The following is a 17943-nucleotide window of genomic DNA, read 5'->3' on the forward strand; positions in this document are numbered from 1 at the left end:
GACATCACTCACCCCATCCCACCAGGTAAAATCTCAGCATGGGCCTGGGCACTGGCACCTGGAGGTCAGGGGTCAACATCTCCACCTTGGCCATCTGTTTGTAGACGTTCCTGGCGCCGATGCTGATCCACAGCAGCGTGCAGAGGGACATGAGGTGGATGACGATCCCCACCCCCTGGCACACCTTCTCGTTGTAGATGCGGTTGACCCCGCCGGTGAAGGCTGCGCAGCCCAGCGACACGTTCAGACACAGGTTGATCAGCATGTGGAAGTTTCTCCTGGGGATCTTGATGTTTCTGTCAGGGTAACGGAATCGAAACAGATATTCAATGACGAATCTCTAAAACTGGATAAGATACGGAGATTACTTCCGGACGTTTTGAGTGACATCCATCACTCTTCTTCAGCATCGCTAGAATGAACTGGCAGAACAAATCAATACCAGTACAAAACATATAACAGGAAAAAACGGTTGAGTGTGTCAAGTCACTAACTCATAATGCATTATGGTCATATTTAACTGTCACTGATATGTACCATAAATCAATAAGTTGCAAAATATCATTTACCTGGATGTCTAACCTTCCTAGATGCAATAGAACAGATAATTTGATCCTGCACCTGCACATAGTTGCTACGTGGCAGTTGCTTTAACCAGCTGATAGTTTAATCGTATTTAAGACATGATAGGCATACTAAATCTAGCTCTTCGTGCTTATGGCATCTCCCAATCCACTCAAATATAAATGTAGCTATAGCAACCAGAGCTTGCACCAACTTGCATGTTTGTAAAATGTTGAACTTGTTTTGAACAGACATACCTTCTAAAGATGATATAGGTGAACAAAGTGGCAAGCAATCCCAGGATACATAGGGCACTCCCAGCATACACCACGGGGTGCAGGGGTTCCAGGGGTCCAGACAGGTGAGGGTACCTCCTTCCGTTTGGATTATTCAAGTCCTGAAAAATGGGTCACATCAAAATACATTAACACACTGTAAATGATAATTTTCAAACAGAAGACATGGCTGTTGTAGTGGGTCTTGCAATTTACTTCACAATGTGTGCATTGCACTCTCTCTCTCTCTCTCTCTCTCTCTCCAATTTTACGTCTTTTATTCCCCATCATATGGGAGTTGGACGTGCTTGCACATGGATTGGGTAGCCCCAGAACTCCTCATCAAGTGCAAGTCTTTTTTGTAGCAAGAGTTTTTACAGCTGGATGCCCTTCCTAACGCCAACCCAAACCCTACTGCTGGGCTTAGGACATGGGAAATATGTGTTAAGTGCCTTTCCCAAGGGCACAACGTCTGGGTGCATGTCTATATAGGATTGGTACTATCAGGACTGAAAGAGAGTCATACCTGAAGGATGGCGAAGTTTGTCAGGTGGTTGCAGTGAACAGTGGTCAGGTTGACATTGGAGCTGACTACGTGGCAACCCCCCTGTTTCCATCCACCTTGGCCATCTGTCAAGAAGAGAGCACATAGATTAGCGTTTAGACATATAACTGATAACTGAGAATATGTTTACATTGGAAAACTCTTCTCACTAATCTTAGTCTCTAAATCTTAGAGATGTGGAGGTTTCAGCTTTCCAGAATACATTTTTATAAAGTTGCATAATAATTTTACGGTTTGAGTTTCTGCAGGTCACATGCCTTATGACAGGTAGAATCCATGACCATTGGATGAAGTACATCAAGTGCAACTCACTTAGCTCTGTGAAGTCCCAGAAGACTGGAACCATGTCGCTACCATGTGCAAACGGTCTCAGTCTGATGACAACAGGCTCTGACAGGTTCTTAACATCAAGACCATCTGAAAGATAGGAGAGTTGTTTGACATACATGTAGGGTATCATGATATGCAAAGCTAAAACCCTGAGAAAACAAGTGTATGTATGAGCAGTTAGTTGCTACAACTAAACCAGGTATCTTCATATAACTAAAATTCATACCATTTTAACAGACAAGGCAATATTCAAAGAAGTATAGTACTATGCATATGTAAAACAAGAAACTATTAATCTTGAACATGAGAACATGTATATCACAGACTAACAGAAGGACCCAAAATATAGTCCTTTTAACTGTAGACTCCCAATGTACCAGTTTACATGTAGTTAATGGTACTGCCGGTTGGATTACATGTAAAATTGGTAAAAGACATGAACAAATGCCAGCCAATCACCTATTCTGCTGGATATGACATGGGTAACGACAGTCCTTCTGCCCTTCTGATCAGCCAGGTGGGTAGAGTTGCCAGTGCTGGGGAACAGCTTCCCATTCCTGTACACCACAAACTGCAGCTTGAAGCTGTCGCTCTGTTTCTTAGGTCTCCGGGACAGCACGCGGTTAAACACCGAGCGAGGGATCTGGATGGATGCTTCCAGGACCTGCAAAAGGAGGGTGGTGGTGGGAGGGACAGATGGAATTACTTCTATCACTAGAACCAGACAGACAGTTTTTTAGTGCTCTTGAATGATTATCTACTCTTGTACAGCTTTTTTCAATACTCATGATCATTAAGATAAATTTAAGCAATGCCAACATTAAAATCTTATTGTAAGATTTTCAGAGCTTGAAGTGTTCTTGGGAAAAGACCAGTGATAACTGTGTCACAGGGCTTGAGTCTTACCCTGTTTTTCTCCCGTTGTAAGTGAGTGATGTTGCCAGAGTTGCAAATGAAGTGCTGCTCGGAGTACGGAGAACTAGCGCTGCTGTCCTGCGTGTACGCAGAACACGTCATTCCATCGAAACTCTGCGGCTTCACCATGAAGGCCTCCATGGCGATGTTCGCAGACAACTTACTGATCTCCTTGTTCTTGTTGGTAAGAGTTTGACTGGCTAGCCTCTCCAGACACTGGACAATCCTGGGGAAATAAGACATATCAATGAGTGACATGGCAACCACTATCCTGCAGTACCACTTGTAGATGACAGGAGACATTACAATTCAAGCAGAATGTCTTGGAGTAGACATAAACACTCCAGTGTGAAATGAGTGTGAGAGTTAACTGCAGCAACACAAAGGTCACATTTGTTATACATAATATATATATATAAAGCATATGCCTATATAAAGTGACAGGTTTATAATATCTCAGCAAGGCTGTCCTTCCTCCTTCATAGCTTGCTGAGAACCAATGTTTTGCACTATATTTGCATGCAGTAAGCTTGCCACATATTTGAAAGCATGTAGTGTGTGTACCTGCTGCAGGCCCGTGCCACCTGTTGACTCTCCCACAGGGTCTTCTCATCCACGTCCATCATGTGACTGGCAATGTCCACCAGCACCTCTCCCAGCTGGAAACAAACAGACACATTCTAGATGAAACTTTTACATCCAAGACAAGCATTCTCCCTAGTCTGAGCAAGTTATAACTTGGGCCCCCTATGCTGTGATTTTGAGCCCTATGTTGTCTTTTGACCAGCATAGGAGTGTTTTTTCTGGGGCAAACCGTGTGACCTTTCATAAATCTTTAAAAGAAAAGATATTTAGCTTTAGAATAAGGCTGTAACAGAGGGCAAACTTTACTTCATAAAATTTGCCCTAAAAACTTTAGGAAATAGTGTCTTGTGATTAAAAATGTACTTAGACATACCTCTCTGTTGGACTCTGTGAAGCGTACAAACTTGTCCATCAAGTTGGATGTGTAGATGATGTCCATCTTGTCTCGGAAGCTCCTGGCCTCGGGCATGTACGTGTTCAGCTGGTTGGCCAGTCTCAGCACATTGGTGGTGTTCACTGGTTGCTGATAACAACATTTACATGTATGTCAGATACAACTGTAAGTGGTGCTGCAATCATTTCTTGTACATGCACCATCAACATTAATGGATAGTAGCCCACAGTTATGAATACTTAAGCATGATTAAATCTACAATATGGAAAGCTTATATGAATGCAAAATCTTTTTCAACCATTTCATTTTCATAAATAGTGTACTTGTACCTGTATTGAATACAAGCTTAAAGAAACAAAATAGCCATATGCCATCTTTTAGTATATGCTATCCTGCATATTGTATAGAAAATTGTAATACTGTAATAGTGCATAAACTTCAAGATGGCTTTATTGTCTTACCTTTGTGAACATTTCCAAGACTCTGGTGATTTCATTGACATACTGGCACTGCGACACGTCCAGCTCGTCCCACCACCCCTCCCTGGTGCACCTCCTGGTGGCCACGGGCCCCCTGCCCCCTCCAGCGTACCCCGTCCCCCCACCCTGGGGGCACGGCAGGGAGATGGGCACCCCGGCCAGCACCCGCGGCCAGGTGAAGCTGCCCTTGTTGTTCCGTATTGTCTCCTCCGGACAGTACACCGGCTCGTTACTGATGACCATCACGCTGACGTTCCTCGTATCGTTGGCGTACGGGAAGGCGACCACGCACTGCCAGACTCCTGAGTCGTTCATCTTCACCTTCTCAACTGTCAGCAAACTCCTTATCAACGTCGTCCCTTCGGTTGGTGCCGTCTCGATGTGGATACCAGCTGAGCGGTTAGCCACCACCTCTTTCCCGTTACGCAGCCAGCGTATCCGCATGGAAACCCCCATGTTGGACGCCTCACACTGGAAGGGGAGGGGGTCACCCTGTATAACCAGCTGCATGGTGGATGGCGTCACCCGAAATACTGGGAGGTCAATTCGCTGATCTGAAGTAAAGAATGCAACAAAAGAATTGAAAAACTTTGAGAATTGGTACTGAATGAGGGTTTGCTTTGTTTTGTTACAGAACGAGGAATGTGGGTAAATTGCCAGTATATATTCTTAAATATACAATACATGAACATAACATGTACAGGTGACACTTGCCCTCTGGCTGTTAATGATATGACTCACAATGCATGAGCCTCCCCTATGACCTTGTGTGTCCCCACAGTCACCTTGAGACTGACTCAAGGCAGCCCAAGGAATGCCGTGCATGTTGTTGTCATTTTGTTTACCCAACACAATGACAGCAACAGAGTGTTCTGTTAACAGACATTCCCACGATACAGCCCACTAAGCTATGTTTCTCCAGTCATCATGATCATTGTTGGAAACACATACATACACAGTAAGATAAAATAGAGTTCAAATTTCAGCTGAGCTGACTAAGATCCTCCATGATATCCTGGAGGCCATTTTTATTCGTTTTACGTCCTCTGTCTGCACTCCCCTCTCCGTCTCCTTGCTAATCAAGAAAGGATCTGCGTGTTGGCAGAACATCAGAGCTTTTTCCTGTACAAGGCTCGTTTTTGAAGCGGTAGATTTGCCTGTGGCGATCCTCTGGAGTGTATCCTGCTCGTGGCAAGCAATGCTAAGCATGCAGCGCACGGACCAGCCCAGCTTTGATGTACCCCACCTGGTGCCGACCACGGGCCTTCATCAGGTTTAATACACGAGTTTGTCAGTTCTGTAGCCCCCAGGCCAGACATACACATCAAACACAGGTCTACATCAAGTGCAGTCCTCCACATCCTCCATCCATCTCACATTCTACCTACGCTATTCGTACTGCTCAAGTCTGCACTTTGAGCTGAAAGATTGATGTAAACTCACAGTCACTTAATATTCCACCAGCTACTCCTCCTCCTGATTCCCTTAATCAGCAGTTTTTCTACAGACTTTTGGACTTGATTTTCCAACACATGGATATAAAACAGAATTGTGGACAAAATATGTGATAGAAATAATATGTTGTGAATGACAGATTTTGCTGTGGCTTTGACAGAGAACAAGGAGGTGACTTGAGCAGGCCCTACCCTGCAGGCTGAGCTAGGTCGGTGACAACAAAGAGCCAGACTTAATAAGGTATAACCTTTTCCAGGCTGCAACCAAGAAGATGAGTGCAGGGGGAGTTCCTGAAACCACCTGGGACCACTGAACAGGGAGAAACATCCAGGCAAGCAGAATTTCAAGATTCATATCACTGAGATAGCTCACTCCAGTACCTCCTATCAAACAAGACTTCTGCTTTAAGTGTTCACTCACTTATAAATGTGTCGATTATTTTGATGAAAATTCTACATAAACAAAACAGAGCAACACAAGTAGAGGAAATCATAAAATGCCACATTAAGCTAACTAGCAAGACTCTTGGAGGGGGCTAAGCGACAATGTCATAGTAATTTCATCATTTTTTTCAGTTCAAAAGTAACAAATTTCTAGCCTATCCCTCAGCTTCATTACTAAATGACAAACAGTACTGTAACAGTTCTTAATATTAAGCCACAACTTTGTTTATAGTGATAGGTACAGGTACTTGTCCTGTCCAGCCCCAGGGGTGTTAACCCATGCTCTCTGTCTGCCAAGCTCATGGGATAACAGCATCAGAACAAGGAATTAATTTCCTGCAGATGTCCTGGACTGCGCCAGATAAAACTATCTGCCCCCCTCCTCAACTGCTGGTGTCTTCATCATGAAAAATCATAATGCTGTTTCTAACATCTCCCTAAATATATGGTGTTATTGTCATACATGGTGCAATCAAAACAAAAACCTTTTGGCTATTTTCTTTAATTACTGCAGGTAACAGAAAAGGCAGAGAATTCTAGGGTAAATGAAAAATACAGAAGATGAAATAGTCCAAAGCAAGGACACACATTCAAAGTATGTTAGTACAGCTACAAAAAAAATGAATAAATTGAAATTCAAGAGCACTTACCACAGGTTAGCTGGCTGCGGCGTAGCTTCTTGAAGCGCTGATTCTTTACGGATGCGGGGAAGGCACAGACAGTGCTCTCAGACAGCCGAATCTTATTTTTCTTAGTCCACTTCAGAAACCACTTCAGGTGACAGTCACAGATCAACCAGTCTGACTGCAAGTTTCTGTACAAAGCACAAATGCAATTTTCTATTTGTTTTTATTTCAATCCAGTCATCCAGTCTTGTCAGGTTTTCAACACTTTTGTGACCATTGTTTTCATTTTTCAGAGTTGACCTTAAAAACAGTAAAAAGATCACACTTACATCATCTTAATGCTGCGTAGGGAGCTGAAAGTGCCATCCACCAAAGTCCTGATGTGGTTTCCTTGAAGAAATCTGAAACACAGTTGAGCATTTCAGCAAACTCTTACAGACATGTATAAATGTATATTCAACTAGACTGGCCGTCATTTGCTTTAAGAGCAAATTCAGGATGTTTCGCCCATACTCCTCATGCAAGAAGTGGGCTGTCCCAAAATAACTCCTGGGCAAATCCAAGTTTCTGCATAATTTATGCAAATGAGGTCCTCATGAGCATAAGTTATGTCCAGGTGCTTTCACCTTTCCTACATGTACCTACATGTTGAAGATGACATCCGCAGCTTTTACAGTAAGGGGAATACAACATCATGTATAAATTATGCAAGTGAGGTCCTCATTAGGATATGTCATGGCCAGGCGTGTGCACCTTTCGTAAAGCTACCTACATGTCAAATATGACATCTGCAGCTTGTACGGTAAGGGAAATACAAGTTTCTGCATAAATTTTGCAAATGAGGTCCTCATTAGCATAATTTTTGCCCAGGTGCATTCACCTTTCCTAATGGTACCTACATCTTAAGGATGACATCCGCAGCTGTCACGGTAAGGGAAATACAAGTTTATGCATGAATTATGCAAATGAGGTCCTCATTAGCATAATTCATGGCCAGGTGTGATCACCTTTGCTAACGGTACGTACATGTCAAATCTGACATCTGCAGCTTTTCCGGTAAGGGAATTACAAGTTAATGCATAAATCATGCAAATGAGGTCCTCATTAGCATAATTTATGGCCAGGTGTGTTCGCCTTTCCTAAAGGTACCTACATCTCAAAGATGACATCCGCAGCTTTTACAGTAAGGGACAGACAACTTCATGCCGCGATTATGCAAATTAGGTCCTCATTAGCATAATTTATGGCCAGGTGTGTTCGCCTTTCCTAAAGGTTCCTACATCTCAAAGATGACATCCGCAGCATTAACGGTAAGGGACATACAACTTTGTGCATACATTATGCGAATTAGGTCCTCATTAGCATAAGTAATTGTCAGGTGTAGTCACCTTTCCTATAGGTACCTACATCTCAAATATAACATCCGTACCATGTAACATAAGGTACATATAACTTTCTGTAATACCATTAGTAGAGTTACCCCCTGACATCTGCTTGGTTTTAAGTCCCAGACTAGGGGAAGTGTAGGAGGGCTTATGTTACAGTATGACCTAGTTCTTGCTGGCCCCGACAGAAAATAACCAAAAATTGCATCAAAAAATTGCAAAATAAATCATTTTGAAGTAGTGTATGCCAAAAAAAATAATGGGGTCCTTTGGGTAAATATCCAATGCACAACTAAACCAAATTTCAGGTCCTCAGGTTTCAACACCACGGCACTGGAGGCCATCATGTGCGACTTTTGTCTGAAAATGACCAAAAAACCTCCATAAAATCATTTTAAAAACTTATATCATAAAAATTTTAAAAGGGTCTGGGGGTATACACGTACTCTACCTGCATACCAAATTTCAGCTAATTTGGTCGACGGACGACCGAGGAGAAGCGATTTGAAGATTTGACAGGAGAAGAAGAAGAAGGAGAAGAAACCTGACAAAAACAATATGTTTCGTTGGCGAAACATAAATACATACAAATCATAAACATGAAAAAGTGTTGCAATAAGATTTGAGCACTATGAGCACCTGTCAATTTGAAAACCACATACATGTACATCCCATTTCAAATCACAGACTACTGCCAATGTAGACCATTGCTCCATCCCAAAAGTGCTTTTCAAAGTTCATACAACTACTTTTAACCTAAAAAAAAATTCCTATAGGACATAAACATCGGGACATAATCTGCCTAGGTCATGGAATGTTCAAAGCGCTTTCCAACATATTAACAGAATAGGTTATTTATGTTGATCAAGGGGCCAGTAGGGGTAAGCTTCACAACCTGTTTATCAAAGCTGGAGCTTTCTGCTCTCCCCGAGGCCACAATACTGAGTAAACCTGGGGAAATACTTTAAGAACAGAATGTCTAAGTGGATGTTATCAACATTTCTGAGGTGCCTAATTAGCTGTAACAACTGACTGAGCTGTGTTTAGAGACATCAGGGTTATTGTAGATTCTTCTATTTTTGTGGGGACTTAATTTCATGAAAAAAAGGCGACACAGCAGTTTCACAGTATTTCAAGTTCACAGTTGAAATAATCCTGTAGTACAGTAGAAAGTAAAACCTCTGTGAACAGTATTTCCCGTTAAGGTTCAGTGACCGGGACTGAGAAATGTTGTAAGTTCCGTAAACAAAGTCTTCAACTCTGAGTCTTCAACACATACTTTTTACAAGTACAGTATATTTTCATTTAATGACTACGAAACTGACATTTAAATCAATCTATTTGGTTTGATATTAAGGTACGGTATATCAAATATTTGAATATGAACCTCTGTCATTCAAATGTCACAATTTGTAGACAATGAGAAACAGCAACAAAATAAAGGAATGGAAGGATGGCGTGCTGCAAATTGTTCTCTGGGGGAAAAAATGACATGAAAAAGCTGATGGATGACAAGATAATGGGAAGATCTCCCAGACAGACAGACAGCACCTTTTAAGTCTCTATGAACGAGCAGTTATCCAAAAGTCATTCTGAAAGTAAGAGCTACTGGACTTTCTTCTGTATTTGGTGCTGGACCGCTTTGCACAATGCCAATGGAATAACTGAATTGGTGCAGTATTGAACCCCATACTCACAGTTTCTGCAGCCCATCCAGACCAATGAACTTACTGCTGTTGATGATGCTCAGCTGGTTATTGGACAAGTCCCTGAAAAGCATGACAGGAAAATGTTCAATGAATTCTTACATGAAACTCACTCTTAACCATTAGCAGGCCAAATTACCATCAGAAAATTCATTTGCATGGAAGAATGCATTCTTGTAAAGGATGATATCAGTTGTATACGAATTCCATGTTCTCACCATACATGTAGTTCACTTGTACATACATTATAACATTAATACATCACTTTAGATAAAAATAACTAGTAATTTTCAATCACAGAGAAAAACTATTTTCTACAGGTAGACAAAAGCCCGCTTTTCACAGTGGGCTGGCAAAAGATGACGGTAACATGTTTGATGCTGACAGAATCAAAAGTATAAGCGGCCTTTATAAAGCTTCCATATAAAGAGTATTTTGGCTTGAAAAATTTAACATTAGCTCTCAGACATTTAGCGATAGCCTTTAGAATACTACCAGCATTCCTCACCGCCAACTTGAACCTGGTTACTACATAATTTAACATATCAAAGGTCAACTATAAAAACAGTATTGAGGTAGTTGTTGGTATTTCCACTTATCAAGCGCTGTTCAAACATTCCAGACACTTGACTCAGCTTCATATGTATCAAAATGCCCTGTTTATTCCAGTTTCTTCGTTCGGCCTGTACATGACACTAGCATTAACTGCAATTTTACAAGTTTATTGCTGAGTATCTATTTCTTTCCTTTCGACACGAATCTGAACCCTCTGAAGTCTCATTAGAGACAAGCCTATGGTGATAGCAGGCTACACCATGTCACTGTTGATCCCCAGTAAGACACCTCAGGTACACTTGACTGGCAACCTACTCCTTTGATGTTAGCAGGGAGGCCTGTAAGATTGACCTGTGGAGTATGATGGCTCTGTGATCACCACTGCTCAAGATTGTTCATGGTATCTCTGGAATCTAACAGGATTGAGAGAGGGCTAATTAGGGCAGAGGACATGTGTATGGATGGGAGTTGCGTCTTGAGTTTTGTAGGGTTATACTTTCTTGCACTCTCCACAGTGGTGGCAAAATGCTCTAAAATAAAGCTATAGCCAAACTTTGGAAATATGTAACAGATACATATTCTGAATACCTAACAGTAATAAAATGTGCATATACTGACAGTACAGGTATATCATTATTGAATCATATGAGAAGCCTGCTCAAGTACATGTACATGTGCATTGTATTTCTTGTCATACCTCACCCATCCACATCTGATGCTCAAGTATGGTGCACATTTGGTGGTTCATGGTCAGACACCAGAAAATAAAACTAACTTTTCCTGCATTTAGAAAATTCCTGGTGCCAGCAGCAGATACTTCCAGGAGTAATTATTTGTACCCAGCTCTTGCTGAATCAGCCTTGCAGGAAACCATGCAACAGTTACTTACAGGGCAGATAACTTGTTTTATGCCACACCTGAATGAGCATATTTTGTCAACCGCTGAACCAAGCATACCCTATACTTAACTGTTTTCTGCCGTAAGGTGTAGAACAATAAGGATTTCAGGTACAAAGTTCCCTGTCATTACACAGAAGATTACCATCCTGTAACAGGTGTCAGCTCTAATTTAAGTGCTCTCTCAATTAGGGTGGCTGCAACTTGTACAGGAAAGAAGGAGATATTCTGGAGCACTCGGCTTTCTTTAAATGCATGACATTTTTCCCACCAGTGTCAAGCAATCAATATATAAAAGGCTATAAGTGGAATGCAGGTTGTCCTTCATATTTCAGCAGGAAGAAACTAGTCTACAGTGAAATACTATTTGTATGAAAAGATTGATTCTATAACAGTAAACTTGAACAAGAGAATGAAAAGGGAACATCAATTTAGGGAATCCTGATTTTGTGAACAAAGGTATGTATCTGAAGCTGTCAGGTTTTTAAACCATGTCAAAAATCTGAAAATGAGACCACTTTAGATAATAATTAGATGATAAAACACTGACTCAACACTCATTTAGTAAATGTCTTTGTTGTAAATCACACTTTCCAGAATTCTTTTCTTTTGACTCCACATTCTTGACATCATTGGTTGGAAATTCTTGAAAACCTTATTTTTTGGCAAGAAAACAACAACATGTTTCTTTCATATCAGAACGTGTAAGATCCCTTATGAGATCATTGTCCTCAAAACAAAATAAATTCAAAGAAAAAAAGGGGCGAATGTAACAGTGGCAATGTTGACTGGAATGCTGAGTGCCACAAAATTAAGGGTCCACATACAGATGAGCATCCAGGTGTTGAAAGGCTAGCCACACATCTAGAGATGCTTATCAGCTGTTAGTTAAATCCTGCCCTGGTTGGAAAGTACATGGTGGTCAGAATGCTGTCCCACGGGATAGGCAGATGTAGACACCAGATAGGATGGTATACCATAATTAAATCTTACTTGGTCCAATATAAAACCTTTAGGAATTCAAACTGTCACAGGCACAGGCTTTTGCCAACAAGTGCAATCAATAGGGTACAATGCAGGTGACCTTTAGGTGTGTATTACAGATGTACAGACTAGCTGAAGGACAGAAGAGTTGTCTCCCAGGGATAGGGAAGGATAGACCTCCCAGTAACAACAGACCTGGGCTCTGGCACTAGCTATCACAACAAGTCCTGCATACCTCATGTCGTAACCTTTACCTATAGTACTACAAACTTCTGGCTATGTTGCACCTTAACAACTTAGGTGGTTAAATCACAACTCTAACCAAGAGGGCATTCTCTTCATTTTATCAGTCAACCTTTGCGTTTGCAAGTGTGGGGTTCTGTTCTGAACCTAGCCAGTGCAAGATTTCTTTTGAGATTACAAATAAAAGAATCTGCACTGACTACTGAGGGACTATAGGTTTACAGGTCGGCACATGTGGCCGATTATTACTGTGCCAAACGAATGAAAATTAGCAGATAACACTTCAAATAAGAACTGGCATTAAGCATGTTTATCCCTAGAAGGGGGGCGGGCTTAATGGCTAATACATCCTGGAGACAAAATTGAAATCCAGAACTTTAACATGTGTTTGGGGAAATTCTACGTTATGGCTATCCTTTACCTTCAAACTTTCTGATGAATTTTAAGGTAAAATCACATCGAGATGTTTGTTTTGTAGGATTGCAGGATATAGTAGTAGATAGTAGGAGAGATTACCTACTCTCCTCCCATGATCTTTGTGTTCGCACTTGTGACACACCTGAGGGAACCTTGAACAGCCTGGCCACACCCAAACCTTTCACCACCGAGATTCCTCCTGTTGATAGCATTCTCCCTTTGTTCTCTTATCTATTTCCCTTCCTTCCATTGACGTGCTTCATTGCTCTGGTATTGTGCGACAGAGGGCATATCTCTGTACCCTGGCTTATCAGGTATTTGAAGACCGTGAAACACAAAGCTGAATATATCACTTTAATATGCCTCAAACACCCAAGTGGCTTGCGGCATACATAGACGGACTCTTTGAAGAAAAACAGGACAATTTTCAGACAAGGATTTTTTGTTTGACAGATAGCATTTTTTTTCAGTTCAATAACCTTCCTGAAGACTGCCAAATGCTTCTTAGTAGATTACAGCACCATCTTTTAAGTGTGAAGGACTCCAGGGCTCTCCAAACCACTTACCCCCCTTTCAGTTTTCACATGTTTTTGTTTCTGCCAGCCATTTTATCTTATCTTTCAGTTTGGGTGGTACTACAGTTACCTCCAACATCACAAAGTCCTGCTACCCCTGTACCTGTACGTTCTTACTACCTGTTGCTCAATCGTTTCAGCAATACATGTTCCATTGTTGATTACAAACCATTAATTTGTAGAAAAATAAGAGAAAACCAAATGCGTACAGCTTATCTGCATCATTTGCATTTATGTAGTTTTATCTATTATATTTCAATTTATCAACAAGTTATCTCCAGATCATTCAATCACTTTGGAGAGTGACTACCGGTAATTGATTAATTCAACATACATGTTTAGCATGCCAGCCCTGTGACATCACTTGTATGTATGTTGCTAACACATGACATGGATACGCATATCTACAGTATATATTCATCATGTATATACGTATCAAAGGACTCAGAACAATCCATGGTATGCACCATTGTCAGGGTTAGACTCTGATATCTCTACTATTTCCACACCCAGTGGTGTCCACCCTGGGACAGCTGGGACCCTGATGCAGCCCTCCTACAGATTCTCCTGTGCTAGTCGTGTTTGTTTGGAGTCCTTCACCATTCCACAGCTGCATGTCTGTATCTACAAAATACTTCACTTCTGACAGGCTGGCCTCAACCAGGGCCTAGAATCCTTGGCAGACTAGACTAGTCTAATAATAGGCTTAAATTAAAAGTCTTGTAAAGAAAAATATATAGCTTTGAAACTGATCTGAGACATATTGGTACACGTAACCCCATAGCTATATCCTAGCATCTTAGTTGTATGTACCGGTATGTTTTTTGAATTGCAATCCCCAAACAATCTTTACTATTTATCACATCACAAATTGTGCTCCATTTTGAGTCTTGTAGAGACGAGATAAAGTCGTACAATAGCCTGAACACTACATTCAAAAATACAGGCGGCTAAGATATTTCAATTGTTAAAAGTCATTCCAAACAGCCTTGGCATGGGCTATTAGTACTAGGGGAGAAACCCCACCCTGACCTGGCCTATTACTGCTTCACCTTTGATTACTTAAGTAAACATAAGATTAGTTTTCTGTCACACAGAATGTCACTCTTTTGTATCCTTGCTTGTTGCAACATGAGTACTGTACTAAAGGTACATAAACTGTACAACGTGCTTCTTGCTATAAGACACACTTTAATTTGTAGCTGAGAAGAAACTTGAGCAAACCTTCAATCACCAACATCACAGCTGTGAGTGACATTTCTAGTTCTTCAGGAAGTTTTTCCCATTTTCCTCATACTGGCCTGACTACAGTGATATGCCTTGATGTGGGACACTTGGCACCACCAAAGTAGGATAGTGCACACCACCCAAAAATTATAAAATTCTACAAATCACAAAGGAGGGGATGCCATGCAGGACCCAATTTTGATGTCTGTTCAAGTAAAACTAAAAATAAAAGAGGTGGCCAATAAAGCATGGAAAAGAACCTGGGATTTTGATCAAATTAAATATACTAGTCAAATATCTCTCCTCTGTTGTAAGTATAACATGTGTGAAAGAATGGAAGATACAATAGTACAAGTAGATATGGAAGCTTACAGTTTTTCCAATGTTCCTAGACCAGTGAAGGCCCCAGCTTCGATGGCGCTGATACCATTGTTGCTCAGGTTCCTGGAAAACAAAACAGAACAAGATTAATGACTTTAAACGTACATATTCTAATACATGGACATTCATAGAATGTGCACATCAATGGAAATCAGTGCAGAACAAAATCTTCAAGCACGTGTAGTGACTACAGTATAGAAGTTGGTTTCAACCATATGTAAAGTCATTCATCTTATTCTTTCATCTATACTAAAAATTTTCAAAATTCTGTAGAATTGAGTGACATATACTTGAACTGGTCTCTTTTGTAAATTTTTGAATTTTTGAATGTACCTTAATGATATCTAAACTTAAATCTCAATAAACAAACATCAAAACAGCTGTAACTGAAAAATTATCATTCATGACAACTGTAGAGTATAAACAACAGGACTTTTATGGTCAAGAGGAATCTTTTTGATCCAATATTTGAAACCTTTCTGATATGTAGGGGTCAGTTTCTCACAAGTGGACAGATGGCAGCCATCACATAAGCAAGCCGAATTCACTAGGCGGTATCAAGATTTTAATCCTCGCAAAGGATCCAATAACCTCTACATCTACACCACACTTCCGCTCTTTAAACATTCAGCATGGCTGGGAAGTGGTGGGGACTTTAAATTATCCAGACTAGCAGGGGAAGAATGTGGGGAAAATGTGGCCCAGACATGGCCCCTAATCATGGGCAACACAAGCCACTACTGTTGGGACAACAGGCTGAGGGGGGAGGGGGGCATGGTCCACCCTCACTTATCAACCACTCAGGAGCTGATAAATAAGACAGATGACCCTGTTCACAGGCTGGATCTGATTCAGATAAAAGTAAATCTTCCCAGAAAACCACCATGAATATTGGATAGTACAAACCTGTTGACAACAAGGAGATGAAAGATACTAGGGGTACACCACACATTACATTGTGACATTCTAGGTTCTTAAAATTCTATTCTACGAAGTATGAAGTATATCCATAAAACTTTATACTTATAGATCTCTACGATCACTGACTAACTTTTATCCTATGAGACAATTTTACTCTTTACTACAAACTGTTACCATTTTTTTATCATTAGTGTTCCTTATCTTCAAACCATACTCAGGAGTCAGGTACCTAAGGATCTACATCAGCAATTCTCGTCATTTTAATCACCTCTTAATGAGTAACAAAAATGTACATTTCTTGGTATGTAATTATCAAACCTTTGACCCTTCAACATTCTTCACTTTGCTGTTTATTCCATTTATTTTAATAACAATAATATCAAGGCTTTCAAACTGACAAGAGTCTGTTAAGTATCACTCTTGGTCATTACGAAAATTCATTCCGACTGTTGGAATTAGAAAGTGATGACACTTTCGAGTCATCATTTCAACATGTTGAACATGGATTAAATCTTACAACAGAGGTTCTTGTTTCAAGACATCTAATATCATTCCCTGAAGCGAGCTACTGCTAACATGTGATCATTTCACATTGAAAGAACTCAAGCTCAATAAGTTACACTTGACTCAATGAAGGACAGTGCACAAGAAAGAAAAGAAGGTCATTAACTTTTAAAGAAAAACATTGAAACCAGCGATGAAAAAGGAGACAGTTTGGAGCTGTCAGCGGCAGATGGCTGTTGTGGCTCCCATGATTCATTGCAGCCATGCCAGCAAAAGGACTAGTAGCAGCTTCCAGAAAATGATACCATTGACCTCCCTGGTAAAGAGCAGGAGGTTTTATGGTCATGGCTCTGTCGGCTCCTTTGAGCTTCGACTGTCTGCTGCATACGGCCCTTTTTACAGCGAGAGCCCCTCAATCACCTTCAATCCTGTCCAGTGAAATACTTGATTTCACCGAGCATGAAACTGTCTGTTCCATAAAGATGATGCACTCAAGTCAACCCATAAATGTTCCATTACTCTGTAAATGTGTATACGAGCACCAGGAGAAGGCAAAGGGATTCAATGACTTGTACAAGGAGAATTGTAGAAAATTGTCGGTTGGAAGATAGGGCAGACTTTCAAAGGTATCAGATAAGCTTGACATGACAAATAGACTTATTAGAGATTTTCCATTTATCATTCATGAACTATATTGGAGTGAGAAGTCCAGCTGACGAAGATATGACTCTCTTGTACATCAAAGAATGGCATGAACTGCTCAGGACTGTACCATTTCAGCATGAAGGGGATATTTTGGAAAGTTTGGTCATCCACTGCAGGTGCAAGGGATCATAAATAAAAAATTAAAAGATTGAGACTCCATTTTTGTAACACCACTAATTGCAACAATAAGACCCCATGTTTGATCTTTCAGTATGGTAATCCCATTTCAATATTTTTTTGATTAGGAGAATCTCTTTTTATAAAAATGGTATTGGAAAAGCTATGAAGATACTAGAATTCAACAGTATCTTTTTGAATAGAATAGACATCTGTCTCATTCGAAATGCTTAAATGTTTCCGTACAGGAGTGCGCCATGCAAACATTTTACCTTGCTACCATTAGATCTGACAATGACCTGTTCAGTTAGATGTGACAAGCAAACTGAACAAACCATGCTTGCATGTACATTTCAAGGCGACACACAGTCCCTGAGACTGCAGAACCTGTCCCACTGCTGGGTGATGAGTCTGGCCTGAGAACACAGGGGTGAGACACTGTCTACCCAAACACAGCCAACAGATAGTGGGTGGCTGTGGTCATTAATCACACAGAGGACACCATCGCCTGCCTGGCTTCTCTGGGGGGTTTAGGGTGCTCCTGACCCTATGGCCTAAAGGTCATGGTGCGTATGCTTGGGACAGGGGAGGCTCACTTCATCTCAAGAGTTGGACGGCATGGCGCAGTCTTAAAAAAACTCTTATATGGGTGTTTCTGCCATACTTCCTCATATATGCAAATAAAAGCCTTGGAG

General features: G+C 40.9%; 1 protein-coding gene across 2 annotated transcripts in view; it reads right to left on the reverse strand.

Moving 5' to 3' along the window:
• The window catches only part of LOC136430817 (adhesion G protein-coupled receptor A3-like), a 41536-nt gene that overhangs the window by 3187 nt on the left and 20406 nt on the right, over positions 1 to 17943 (reverse strand). Inside the window, exons 1-14 of one of the 2 annotated variants that reach the window (XM_066421799.1) lie at positions 14993 to 15064; positions 9714 to 9785; positions 8912 to 8978; positions 6961 to 7032; positions 6656 to 6819; positions 4090 to 4661; positions 3608 to 3757; positions 3214 to 3308; positions 2641 to 2875; positions 2194 to 2398; positions 1717 to 1821; positions 1366 to 1469; positions 822 to 961; positions 13 to 296 (exon numbers count right to left, since the gene is read on the reverse strand). In XM_066421799.1, coding sequence (XP_066277896.1) covers positions 13 to 296; positions 822 to 961; positions 1366 to 1469; positions 1717 to 1821; positions 2194 to 2398; positions 2641 to 2875; positions 3214 to 3308; positions 3608 to 3757; positions 4090 to 4661; positions 6656 to 6819; positions 6961 to 7032; positions 8912 to 8978; positions 9714 to 9729 — 2209 coding nt within the window. In that variant the 5' untranslated portion in view covers positions 9730 to 9785; positions 14993 to 15064. Of the gene's footprint in view, positions 1 to 12; positions 297 to 821; positions 962 to 1365; positions 1470 to 1716; positions 1822 to 2193; positions 2399 to 2640; positions 2876 to 3213; positions 3309 to 3607; positions 3758 to 4089; positions 4662 to 6655; positions 6820 to 6960; positions 7033 to 8911; positions 8979 to 9713; positions 9786 to 14992; positions 15065 to 17943 lie in introns of those variants that run through there. The other variant, XM_066421798.1, reaches the window with a different exon arrangement.

Source organism: Branchiostoma lanceolatum, chromosome 3 (assembly GCF_035083965.1).
Source record: "Branchiostoma lanceolatum isolate klBraLanc5 chromosome 3, klBraLanc5.hap2, whole genome shotgun sequence".
NCBI lineage: Eukaryota > Metazoa > Chordata > Leptocardii > Amphioxiformes > Branchiostomatidae > Branchiostoma > Branchiostoma lanceolatum.